Source organism: Pollachius pollachius (genome assembly GCF_949987615.1).
Source record: "Pollachius pollachius genome assembly, chromosome: 1".
Lineage (NCBI taxonomy): Eukaryota > Metazoa > Chordata > Actinopteri > Gadiformes > Gadidae > Pollachius > Pollachius pollachius.
In genome coordinates this window covers 50,049,797-50,062,555 of record NC_136934.1, presented here as the reverse complement: position 1 = coordinate 50,062,555, position 12,759 = coordinate 50,049,797, and the positions used below count along the sequence as shown (strand labels likewise).

Sequence of the window (12,759 nt, the reverse complement as noted above, 5' to 3'; positions counted from 1 at the left end):
CCATGTTGCATATTCAAATGTATAAAAATTGTTTAGAAATAGCTTCCTTATTTAAAGTTGCAATTAGGTGCTACATACAGTATAAAGACTGTTGCCATATTTTAATACAATACTGTAAATATATCATATAAATATTGCATTGACACAATCGTAGCAGAATAGGATACAATGCGTATTTGTCTATCACCGACAATCCATAACCCAAGTGGAATCTAGATGGAAAAAGTGTGTAGTTCAAAACGTAAGCAGCTTTTACTTCTTCGCCACCTACAGAGTTTGTTATGTACGGTCATTCAAAAACTCCATGTTATTTCCCACAGACATTTGACTGATAGAACCAGAAGCCTCGGAGGCAGGTTTAAATTTAAAATTAGGTTTAAAATTAACGTTTAAATTAAACGTTAACTAACATATAAAAAGGATGATAATAGGTAAAACTTACAAGAACACCTTTGGTTGGCATATCCACTCAATGCTTGGATATGCTGTGTGACCTATAGGTGGCTGAATGGCTGCATGAATGCCATGAAAGAATCCCGTACCTGTTGCTGCCTCTCGCAAAGGGAAAATATTCTACCGCGCAGCTATTCCACCAATCAAAATACCAGAAATATGAGCATTCTAGATGGGCATCCGGGCTGAGAGCTGGTTCTGGCTTGCTTTAGCCTTTCTTTAATAGGTCCATGGTTTTAGCCTGTGCGAGTAGGTTGCGCAACAATTTCATTTTTTCCTTTATTCCAATTTCGGGTCTTTCAGTCACAGTGAAAACCAGGGACATTTCCGGAGACAGCAGTAGCCGGGGACTGTCCCCGGAAAGGGGGGACGTCTTGTCTCCCTATGATAAGAGTCAAAGAGAGTCGCTGGGGCTGTTTCAGACATCAGCCCTTCAGACTAGCGCCGCCACTAGTGCTGCACGGCTAGGCCGCAGAGAGCCTCCATCTTGCTGAGGTCAAGTGGGTGACATTCTCCGTCAGGATTATTTAATGCCAGCTTGTCAATTCGTCATCCAAAAAAAAGTCAGTCCGCCTCGCGCATCTTTCTTTTGTTGCTTGGAAACTTTTTTCATTTATTAATTTATTTTTTGAGTCAACTTACAAGATTTCACTCCCTACCAAGACCCTTTCCTTCCATATTTCTCCGCTCCAGCCCGGTTACGAATTCAGACGTATTAGTCATCATCACGCTCAAAGAGCTTTCAAAATAAAAGCGCGTAGCTCCTCTGCACCAAACGAGCCCAGGATGACTCAGTCCGTCCAGCGCGGCGCTCCTGTTAACCCTCGTGAAAGGCGGTCTGATGGACCCTAAAGTCAGCGCGAGGTTGAAGACGAATGGAGAGAAGGTTGAGTCTCGATTAGCCTCGAGGTCGGGCTGACTAGGAGGAGCAGCCCCCCTCCCCTGGTGGGTAAACCCGCTGCCCCCCCCCACATTAGCCTGCACTCGTTTTCATTTACTGAAACGCTTGGACTGTAATATAGTTAACAATTATTCGCCGAAGGCTCAGTGAATAGTGGGGAATAGCCCCCTATTCACTATTGAATAGCTTTTCCCCACTACTCACTGAAGGAGTGTTCAGGTGTGTTCACAGAGACATTCCTGGCGAGCCTGTCTGTCCAGCTAGGCATTGTTGAGCCTATCTGAGTGAATTTGACTTAAAATGTTTGCTTGATATGTTTCAGAGTTCCTGGTCCGTAGTTCCTCACCCCCCCCCCCCTGTGTTTCAGGGTTCCTGGTCCCTAATTCCTCACCCCCCCCCCCCCCCTGTGTTTCAGGGTTCCTGGTCCCTAGTTCCTCACCAGAGCTGGACCTGGAGCCCAGCGGCTGCAGCCGGCCACGCCTGTCCTACCACGAGCTCTTCCACAGCAGGAACATCTGGAAGAACCTCTGCGTCCTGCGTCCTCATTCACAGTCCTACAGGGAAAGGGTTACCTTACGGAAAGGAGATAAAGCTCTCTCTCTCTCCCTCCCTCTGTCTCTCTCTCTTCCCCTCCCTATGTCTCTCTCTGTCTGTCTGTGTCTATCTCTCTCTCTCTCTCTCTCACTCTGTCTCTGTCCCTATCTCTCTCTCTCTCTCTCTGTCTCTGTCCCTATCTCCCTCTCTCTCTCTCTCTCTTTCTCTCTCTCTCTCTCTTCCCCTCCCTATGTCTCTCTCTGTCTGTGTGTGTGAATCTCTCTCTCTCTCTCTCTCTCTGTCTCTGTCCCTATCTCTCTCTCTCTCTCTCTCTCTCTCTCTCTGTCTCTGTCCCTCTCTCTCTCTCTCTCTCTCTCTCTCTCTCTCTCTCTCTCTCTCTCTCTCTCCTCCTCCTCTCCCTCCATCCTGCTGGGGCTCATGAACTGTGAGTGGCTCTCCGACCCGGGTTTGACCCCGTCCCAAGGTAGTCCAGGTCTTGATCAGGACCAGGAAGGTCAAGCAGTGACATGAGACATGAGAGTTTTGGCAAAGTCACTGCTTGCAACGGCTAATGGCTAATGGCTAATAGAAGGTAACATACCAGTTCCCTAAAAGGTTGGATACCAGCACCGTAAAAGGTGACAAACAAGTACTGTAAAGGTTACATACCAGTACCGTAAATGGTAGAATCTAAAATCCAGAGTTAGGCCAACATGGCCGCTGAGTTATTGTCGTCGTAAGGACACCAAAACAGGCCAGACAGAAGATGTGGACCCGATGTGTTCCTCACTAGAGAACCACATCATCTGTTCTGATTCGTCTGGTATTTACATCCATTATGTATAAAAACTCCCCAAGTCATGGATCCAAATGTTATGTTGACGTAATTGGATCCAACAACCTTGATTCTTCACATGAAGCTTCTGAAGACAGAACGGACCAAACCCGAAGTCCTGATCCTGGTTCCCCAGGAATGTTCTGCAGCTTCCATTGTTCTTCAACCAGATAACGTCCTTGCTGTTTTGGGGAAAGCGATATTGTTTTGAGACCTGTCCCTTGAGCCCATAACACAAAGGAGGTGCGGGTTCAACTCCCTAACCACCTGCTGTCCTCCTGTCCCATAGATCTGAGCAAGACGGCCATCACAGTGTTCTCCGTGCTGGGGCTGTTCTCCTCGCAGGCCACCGCCTCGCTCTGAATATTCTTCACGGCAGAGATCATGCCCACCGTCATCAGGTAACTAGCGCAGCCCTCGGCAGTATGGATCCCTGATAGGTAGAGCTGTTCCGATACCAGGAATGGAAATCCCTACGATACTGCCTTAAATGCAGTATTGGGTGTCGGCGAGTCTAGGCGCCGATCCAATACTGAGAATAGCTAATTTACTACTCAGGCAGAGAACATCACAAACAGTACGGTGTTATGCTGCATTCTTTAACGGTCGGAGGTGGAAAGTCAGAATGGGAAGCGCGTCATCTTCGATCTACGTGCGTTCGAGCTACCAAGTCGTAAAAACATGGGTTCATGGGCGGTTAACTATAAGAATACAAATGTATTATTATTATTATAGATTATAAATGTAAATGATCTAGTTCTGAAAAAGTAAAAGTTGACAGCAAATGAACGGACTGTACATTGCTGTGAGAAGTGCTATGAGTAATTACCGTGCTAGATGCAGTATCGGTATATACTCGTTATCGGCCGATACTCAAGTTCAGGAATCAGAATCGGTATCGGGAAGGAAAAAGCTTTATCGGAACATCTCTACTTATAGGGTGTGAAGTTATTGATAATATTATTGAAATGGCTATCGATCAGCATTGACTACAGATCTGCTCAGCCGATTTAAAGCTAAGAGCTAGTTGAAATGTTACGCATTGCAAACTTTAATTTCACATTGGCCAGCTGAACTGTGGACAGAATTCAAAACAGAAACGTGAAACAATTCAGACATTCGCACGGCGACCTCCGCCCTCTGACGGAGACCCTGAAGCTCCGCCTGCTCGGCGGCCAAAGCCTTCCGCTGGCTGACGGAGGGGCCGGCCCGACCCTCTCTAGACCTCACCTCTAGGGGAGGGGACCCCAGAGAACTCACCTCTAGGGGAGTGGACCCCAGAAACCCCGCCCCTAGGGGAGTGGACCCCAGAGACCTCACCCCTAGGGGAGTGGACCCCAGAGACCTCACCTCTAGGGGAGTGGACCCCAGAGACCTCACCTCTAGAGAGGGGGACCCCAGAGACCTCACCTCTAGGGGAGGGGACCCCAGAGACCTCACCTCTAGAGAGGGGGACCCCAGAGACCTCACCTCTAGAGAGGGGGACCCCAGAGACCTCACCCCTAGGGGAGTGGACCCCAGAGACCTCACCTCTAGAGAGGGGGACCCCAGAGACCTCAACTCTAGAGGGGGACCCCAGAGACCTCACCTCTAGAGAGGGGGACCCCAGAGACCTCACCTCTAGGGGAGGGGACCCCAGAGACCTCACCTCTAGAGAGGGGGACCCCAGAGACCTCAACTCTAGAGAGGGGGACCCCAGAGACCTCACCTCTAGGGGAGGGGACCCATGAGACCTCACCTCTAGAGAGGGGGACCCCAGAGACCTCACCCCTAGGGGAGGGGACCCCAGAGACCTCACCTCTAGGGGAGGGGACCCCAGAGACCTCACCTCTAGGGGAGTGGACCCCAGAAACCCCGCCCCTAGGGGAGTGGACCCCAGAGACCTCACCCCTAGGGGAGTGGACCCCAGAGACCTCACCTCTAGGGGAGTGGACCCCAGAGACCTCACCTCTAGAGAGGGGGACCCCAGAGACCTCACCTCTAGGGGAGGGGACCCCAGAGACCTCACCTCTAGAGAGGGGGACCCCAGAGACCTCACCTCTAGAGAGGGGGACCCCAGAGACCTCACCCCTAGGGGAGTGGACCCCAGAGACCTCACCTCTAGAGAGGGGGACCCCAGAGACCTCAACTCTAGAGGGGGACCCCAGAGACCTCACCTCTAGAGAGGGGGACCCCAGAGACCTCACCTCTAGGGGAGGGGACCCCAGAGACCTCACCTCTAGAGAGGGGGACCCCAGAGACCTCAACTCTAGAGAGGGGGACCCCAGAGACCTCACCTCTAGGGGAGGGGACCCATGAGACCTCACCTCTAGAGAGGGGGACCCCAGAGACCTCACCCCTAGGGGAGGGGACCCCAGAGACCTCACCTCTAGGGGAGGGGACCCCAGAGACCTCACCTCTAGGGGAGGGGACCCCAAAGACCTCACCTCTAGGGGAGGGGACCCCAATGACCTCGCCCCTAGGGGAGGGGACCCCAGAGACTTCACCTCTAGGGGAGGGGACTCCAGAGATTATTATGAATGGAGACTCCACTGTTGTGTGTGTGGTAATATCCTCCCTCCACACTGATGAAGGGGTGAATGGAGACTCCACTGTTGTGTGTGTGGTAATATCCTCCCTCCACACTGATGAAGGGGTGAATGGAGACTCCACTGTTGTGTGTGTGGTAATATCCTCCCTCCACACTGATGAAGGGGTGAATGGAGACTCCACTGTTGGAGGAAATGTCTCCAGAACACTGAGGATTAAAGATTGAACAAACGCGAAGAATCATCTGAACACGAGAACGTTCAGTTGATCCACTGAATTGTTTATTAACATTATGTTTTATGAACAAATACAAATATAAAACAGGTATCTTCAATAACTGAACATGTTGACTTGTTGTTCCCAACAGAACACAAAGACCTTCAGTCATTCACAACATGAACATCTTTACACTTTTCCATAGAACACTTATCATAATTTATGATTATGTTGTTAAATCTGCTTTAAATCACGTTCCATGTCAGGAATGGCAAAATAAAAACTGATATCAAATTCCTTTATAACAATGTTGAAAATATATAAAATATTGTAGTAAAATAATGTACCATCAATCAACATTAAAAACACATTTGTACAACCTACCAAACCCAAAGGAAGATCTTAAAAGTCCTTTCATGGTGTATGCTGAACCTTTCAGAAGCCCAATAAAATGAGTAATTTGGAGTACAGTGGAGCATTTAAATCAATCACAAAGTGTTGCAATCCCTCTGAACAAGTTGACCCCTCAACGCACCAACAGCTGCTGCTCAACAACCCCATGCACTACAGGTACGTCCATGGGTCCACAGGTATTCAAACGTCCCCCCAACAGCTGGTCCTCCACAACGTCAGGACTGTGAGGACACTCCCAGACCCAAGCGGCCCCCTCTAATCCGACGCTCAGCAGCCCAGCTGAACACGGAGAGGGCTGAGAGAGGAACCACGAGAGACACTGATGTTACCTGCTGCTTACCGCCGGCACACAGACCTGATGTGTGTTTAGATCCATGAACGATGAGTGTGTGTGTATGTCTGTGTACGTATGTCTGTGCATGTGTGTGTGTGGCTGTGAGTGTGTGTGTTTTTATGTGTGTGTGTGTGAGGTGTGTGCGTGTGTGTGCGTGTGTGTGTGCGCGTGTGTTTGTGTTTATAGATTAATGAACGATGTGTGGTTGCGTTTATGTTTGTGTTCATATGTGAGTGTGTGTGTGTGTAGATTCATAAATTATGTGTGTGTGCGGGTGTTTATGCCTATGCACATATGTGTCTGTGTGTGTTAATGTCTGTAAACGTGTGTGTATGTGTGTGTGTGTATGTGTTTATATATTAATGAATGATGTGTGTGTGTTTCTAAGTTTCTGTGTGTGTGTGTGTGTGTGTGTTTGTGTGTGTGCGTGTGTGTGTTTGTGTGTGTAACTACAATGGACAGAGAGACACTGAGGAACCAGGCCCATCTAACACAAACCCAGGGAGGAGGTCCTCCTGGGTGAAGCTGGACTGGAAGGTGTGGATGTGTGTCAGTGTGTCTGAGGACCCTCCTCCACCTGGGGACACTCTGTAGAAGGACAGAGAGCCAGCAGGCCGGTCCAGATACACTCCTACTCTGGTAGAGCCAGCGGGGGGGAGAAGTATGGTTGTTCTACTACCGTTGTGACGGGCACCGGAAAAAACGATCACGGCAAACAAGAACCCAGGACCTGTTGTTTGATCCAAGACCGCCATCACTCACTCCTCTCCTTGGGATTCCTCTGTATGCCACTCCTATAAAAACCTCTCCTTCCCTCTCTACCTCCCAGTAGCAGCGTCCAGTCAGATCCTCTCTACACAACACCTGTCTCCAGGAGTCAAATCTCTCTGGGTGATCCGGATATGACTGGTCCTCTTCAACCCACGTCACCTTTCTGTTGTCCTCAGACAGAGAGAGTCGCCTGAAGGCTGTGTTTGGGTCCAGTGTGAGTTCACAGGCATCTGACCAGAGAAACAGACATGATTAGGCTGCTAAAACATTATTATTAATTGATCATCATTATTTTTATTATTATATTATTATTATGATAACAACAAACAGCATCACCCCTAAAGATGATATTGGGATTCTAGTTGAAATCGTAAATGAAATACATGCATCATTATAAACACGTTATTATGAATATGATTTGCTATGTCTAATGTTAAAAATAATTATAATAATTATAAAAATAATAATTACAATAGCAACAAGATAATAGTATTATTTATGATGTCAGTTTTTGAATATATTATACACGTATAATTATGATTAACAGTATCCTGATTACTATGGTGTTATGTCTAATGTTCTAATGATAGTAATAAATGAAACTAGAAAATGCATTTCCTGCAGAAAATGCGTAAACCGTTACGTAATAACGTAACCATTTAAGCTTAACCTTGCTTTCCTGGGTTTAATATTAACATTGTTTAGGCTCCGCGATGACAAGTGTGTTGATTTGTCAAATTTTTGAACGAAGGTTAACGGTTAAAATTGACCAAGTTATGAAGTATGAATTTGTTGAAGTGGGTTAGTCATTATATAATCACAACCATTATAGTAATAATGGTTATTTAAATTGTATTTATAGACCTAATTATAACAATGTTACAAATAAAAATAATCATCATAATAGCAATGATAATATATGAAAATCCTGATAATAATCATAACAATAATAACACACTAGCTTTTCTAATAGAACATACAATACACACATAATTACGATGTCACAATGTCAAACTTTTGTCATAAACCACTAGATGACACCAATTCTGACTTTCTCTTCTCTGTGTTTATTCCGTCTAATTATGTCTCTGGTTAAGCAGACTCACCTGCCCCCTGTTAATTAGCCATGTGATTTGTTCAGCCATTTTGTCTCACACTATTTAAGCCTGATCTTCGCACTCTGTCTCTGTTGAGTCTTCACTGAACCCCCTTTTGGATTACCCTGTGGACTTGTTCGCCTGTTCGTCTGTTTACCCTGCCTTTTGGATTACCCCTTGGATGTACTGTCGATGTGCTTTGCCTTTTTAGGATTCTGGGACTGAGTTTTTGTGTTTTTTGCTTTTTGGGATTTTTGGACTAAGTTTATATTTTTGGATCTTCTGAGCTTTATTGGAACTTTATTTTTCTGAGGAATAAATACCTTAAACTTATCCTGCTTTTGCTTCGCACTTGAGTCACCCTAGCTCTCTGTGTACCAAACCGTGACATACGATAATTACTAATGTTAGTATCATTATTATTATGATATGATCATGTCCAATAATAATATCAATACTACGAAAATTCATCATCATAAATAAATAACAATCATAATACCTATTTGATTTGATACATGTAGGATTAATTGGGATTCTGATCATGTACATTTTTACATACGTAACAAACATGATGTCAACCATCATCTTCATTCCCAGAAGGATCTGAATGAACAGATGTCACCTCCTGCTGTGTGGATGGACTTTCCATCTCAATAGTTAGTTTGTGTTGCGATGAATCAACAAGACACATACTTACACTTCTTTAGAGCTGGTTTCAGCCTCCACTCTCCACCGTGCTCCACACTGGGGGGGAAACAAAGTGAGAGCAGCATGTTGAAACATTCACCTTCATCGACTGCTGTTGAATCACTTTCTACACAACATGAGTTACAGCTGGCTTTTCAAACCACTTCATCTAGCAGCGGCTTGAATCCTCGTAGGAGACTTTGTTCCTTAGTGGTGAGCTGTCCTCTCCATACCTGAGAGTGTCCAGTCTCCAGCGTGGATCCTTCTGTCCAGCAGAGAGCAGCGCAGCTCCTGAGTCTCCTGGGTGATTGTAGCTCAGGTCTAGCTCTCTCAGGGAGGGGTTGGAGCTCAGAGCTGAGGCCAGAGAAGCACAGCCTTCCGGTGTGACTAGGCAGCCAGACAACCTACACACACACACACACACACACACACACACACACACTTTTTTTTTTTCTATCCGGATGAGAATAGTTCATACTAAAGTAAACAGGTTAATAAAGTATGCGTTCCATGAAGGATAACTAAAAGCTTAATGATTATATTCAGATCAAAGCCCGGCTAGAGCCTCATCACCATGTCTACACTAATGACACATCAGCTGGCCAGTGTTCCATAACAAAAAAAAATACATAACATACAGACAGCACCCCCAAACCCTAAGCCTAAAAGCCGCTGGCCATCATTACATAACATATAACATCCATAACATACAGACAGCAACCCCTAACCCTCACATCAGCTGTCAGCTAGAATAACCTGTTAACTCGTTACATCCATTGTATGTTGCATGTCCTGGCACTTAATGAACGCACTTATTGTACGCACTTAATCTACATTGCACTTATTCATAGTACTTAATTGTCTAGCATCTGCAGTAGCTGCTAGCATTGCTTTACACTGGCAATGGGTTAGCCTAGCGATTGTTAGTACTTGCACTTGGTTCTATGAACATCTTTACTGTACCGACAGCGATATATTGTTTCACTTCTTATGACAAATGTACTTTTGTAAGTCGCTTTGGATAAAAGCGTCTGCTAAATGCCCTAAATGTAAATGTAAAATGGATTGACAAACTATACCCCATCTCAGACTCTGAACCATCGAGACGCGCACATGCACATACACACACCTACCTCATATTCTCACACATTATCTTTTATTGCACTACATATTTATCTTATTAGTATATGTATTAGAATGTGGACCTCTTTACTCCGTGGACTGTTTTAATATGTGTCTATTATTATGTGCTATTTTTATTTTAAATATCATTGACTGAGTGAACCACACAAGAATTCCAATGCCCCTGTGCACCTATACTTGGACAAATGGCAAAATAAACTGAACTGAACAGACAAGCAGTTAAAAGGACAACAAAAATAAACAACTCCCCTTCAAACTCAAACACAATTTTTTAATCTTCCTTAAGTCCACTAAATTTCTGATCCTCCTCTGGCCTCTCATCCTTCCATCTGTGGCCCACTGACCCTAGCCTTCAATTGAATAATGATGCTGAATCTGTCGTGGGATCAGAGACGTGTCGTCTGTTCTTTAAGATCACAGTCCACCTAGTCCTGGATCCTCCCTACATATTAAACAAACCCAAAGACACGTTTAACCCTTACACTGACCTGAGAGTTTCCAGTGTACAGTGTGGACTCCCCAGTCCAGCAGAGAGCAGCTTCACTCCTGAATCCTGCAGATCATTGGTACTCAGGTCCAGCTCTCTCAGACTAGAGGAGTTGGAGCTGAGAACTGAGGCCAGAGCTTCACAGCATTCCTCTGACAGATGACATCCATTCAGCCTTCACAAAAAATAAACAGAACATGTTGGGAACCGTGATTAAATGTTTTTAAAGGAGTCGTGGGTGTGGGGGATATAGTGTGTGTTTCATGTTTGTTTGTGTGTGTGTGGTGTGCAAATAAAGGCAACTCTCGGGGTCGTGCAGCGTATGCGAAAAGAGTTTTAGGATTACTTTTCAACTTTTCATTTTCACATCCCACATAAAGAACAAGGTGTAATATGTCCAATGGTACCACTCAAATAAATGTGGTCATCAAAGGTACTGAGTTTTTAGCTGATATAGTTTGAGGTAATTTAGGAGTGATTCTTAAACCACATTGAGTAAAACTGACCTGAGAGTTTCCAGTGTACAGTGTGGACTCCCCAGTCCAGCAGAGAGCAGCTTCACTCCTGAATCCTGCAGATCATTGGTACTCAGGTCCAGCTCTCTCAGACTAGAGGAGTTGGAGCTGAGAACTGAGGCCAGAGCTTCACAGCATTCCTCTGACAGATCACAGCCATTTAGCCTTCACACACAATAAACAGAACATGTTAGGAACTGAGATTAAAAGTGCTTAAAAGATCCAACTAGCTCACAGGAGAAACATGGTATAGCTAACGGAGAGCATAGGGACGCCATGGGGCCAACACTGGAGGGGAGTACATCCAGTGATGCTAGCGCCTCGGCTCTCCTCGCTGCTGTCAGGGATCAGCGAAGTGAGGAGATGATTGTGGACATTCAAAGTTCCATCACCAGTCGCCTGAAGGCATTGTAGGGATCCTGAACTCTGTGTGAACAAAGTCAGACCTAACGAAGAGGAAGACTGTGGAGCTAAGTAGGGTCTTCAACTATCTCTATCAGTCCCAATGCTTCCTTCTTTAAGACTATTGATTCATTAATTCAACCTTTTATCATATTGCTTAAGCACATTTAAAAAAGCCTAAAACACTAAGGGCCCTTCCCATCGTCAGACACTTTTACCGGGCTTCAAAATCAAGGACGACTATGAAACCCATCTGAGGTTCTGCATCTCTACATATTCAATTGTTTTATGTTGTTCTGTATTCTGCATATTCAATTGTTTAATGTTCTGTATTCCTACACGTTAAATCGTTTTATGTTGTTCTGTATTCCTAAATATTCAATCGTTCATGTTATATATCTCTACATATTAAATCGTTTTATGTTCTGCATCTCTATATTCAATCGTATTATGTTGCTCTGTATTTCTACATCTTAAATTGTTTAACCTTGTTCTGTATTTAATGTCTTCAATTGAAATTCTGAATATAAAATACATTTAAAGAATATATGTATAAAACGATAACATAACAAAGACCTTATGCAGTCATGCCAACAAAAAATAGAAATTGTTGAGTTCTTCCTATAAATATCATACATTTAGTTTATTCAGACCGATAACCTTTGATGGATGCAAATAATGCAACTTCATTTCTTGACAACCACTGTCCTGTTAACAGGGGATCATGGGAAGGCACTATTATTATATTTTGAGAGTATAATTGGAAAGTTGCAATGGCAAATTTGGTTTGCTTTCAAACCATTTGGTTTGCTTTCATTTTTGCATCCCACATAAACAACAAGGTGTAATATGTCCAATTGTACCACTCTGATACATGTGGTCATCAAAGATACTGTGTTATTAGCTGATATAGTTTGACATCATTTAGGAGTGATTCCCAAACCAGGGGGCAGTAGGTTAAGTCTTCTGAAACGGAACCTTGTCGTGTTACTGTTGCACTTTGAGTAAAACTGACCTGAGAGTTTCCAGTGTACAGTGTGGACTCTCCAGTCCAGCAGAGAGCAGCTTCACTCCTGAATCCAGCAGAACATTGGTACTCAGGTCCAGCTCTCTCAGATTAGAGGAGTTGGAGCTGAGAACTGAGGCCAGAGCTTCACAGCATCTCTCTGACAGCTTACAGTCATTCAGCCTTCGCACACAAAAAAAACAGAACATGTTGGGTACCGTGATTAAATGTTTTACTAGACTTTTCTGATAGTTTAACAAATGATTATACATTAGATCTTTAAATGTTAGGTATATATATATCTTTTAAATGTTGCTATATATAAGGTATAAAATGTTGATACTAATAACAGTTGTTTTGTAGTTATGAAAACTGTATCATAATATTACTTTTATACTAGTATCTATATTGTTTTGTGTGTATCGTAAAACATGT

The 12,759-nt window shown here is 44.5% G+C and overlaps 1 protein-coding gene across 1 annotated transcript in view; it reads right to left on the bottom strand.

Moving 5' to 3' along the window:
* Positions 1–12,759, bottom strand: part of LOC307083520 (protein NLRC3-like) — a 129,831-nt gene that overhangs the window by 106,663 nt on the left and 10,409 nt on the right. Inside the window, exons 7-9 of the mRNA XM_079747434.1 lie at positions 12,334–12,507; positions 10,908–11,081; positions 10,403–10,576 (exon numbers count right to left, since the gene is read on the bottom strand). Coding sequence (XP_079603560.1) covers positions 10,403–10,576; positions 10,908–11,081; positions 12,334–12,507 — 522 coding nt within the window. The remainder of the gene's footprint in view (positions 1–10,402; positions 10,577–10,907; positions 11,082–12,333; positions 12,508–12,759) is intronic.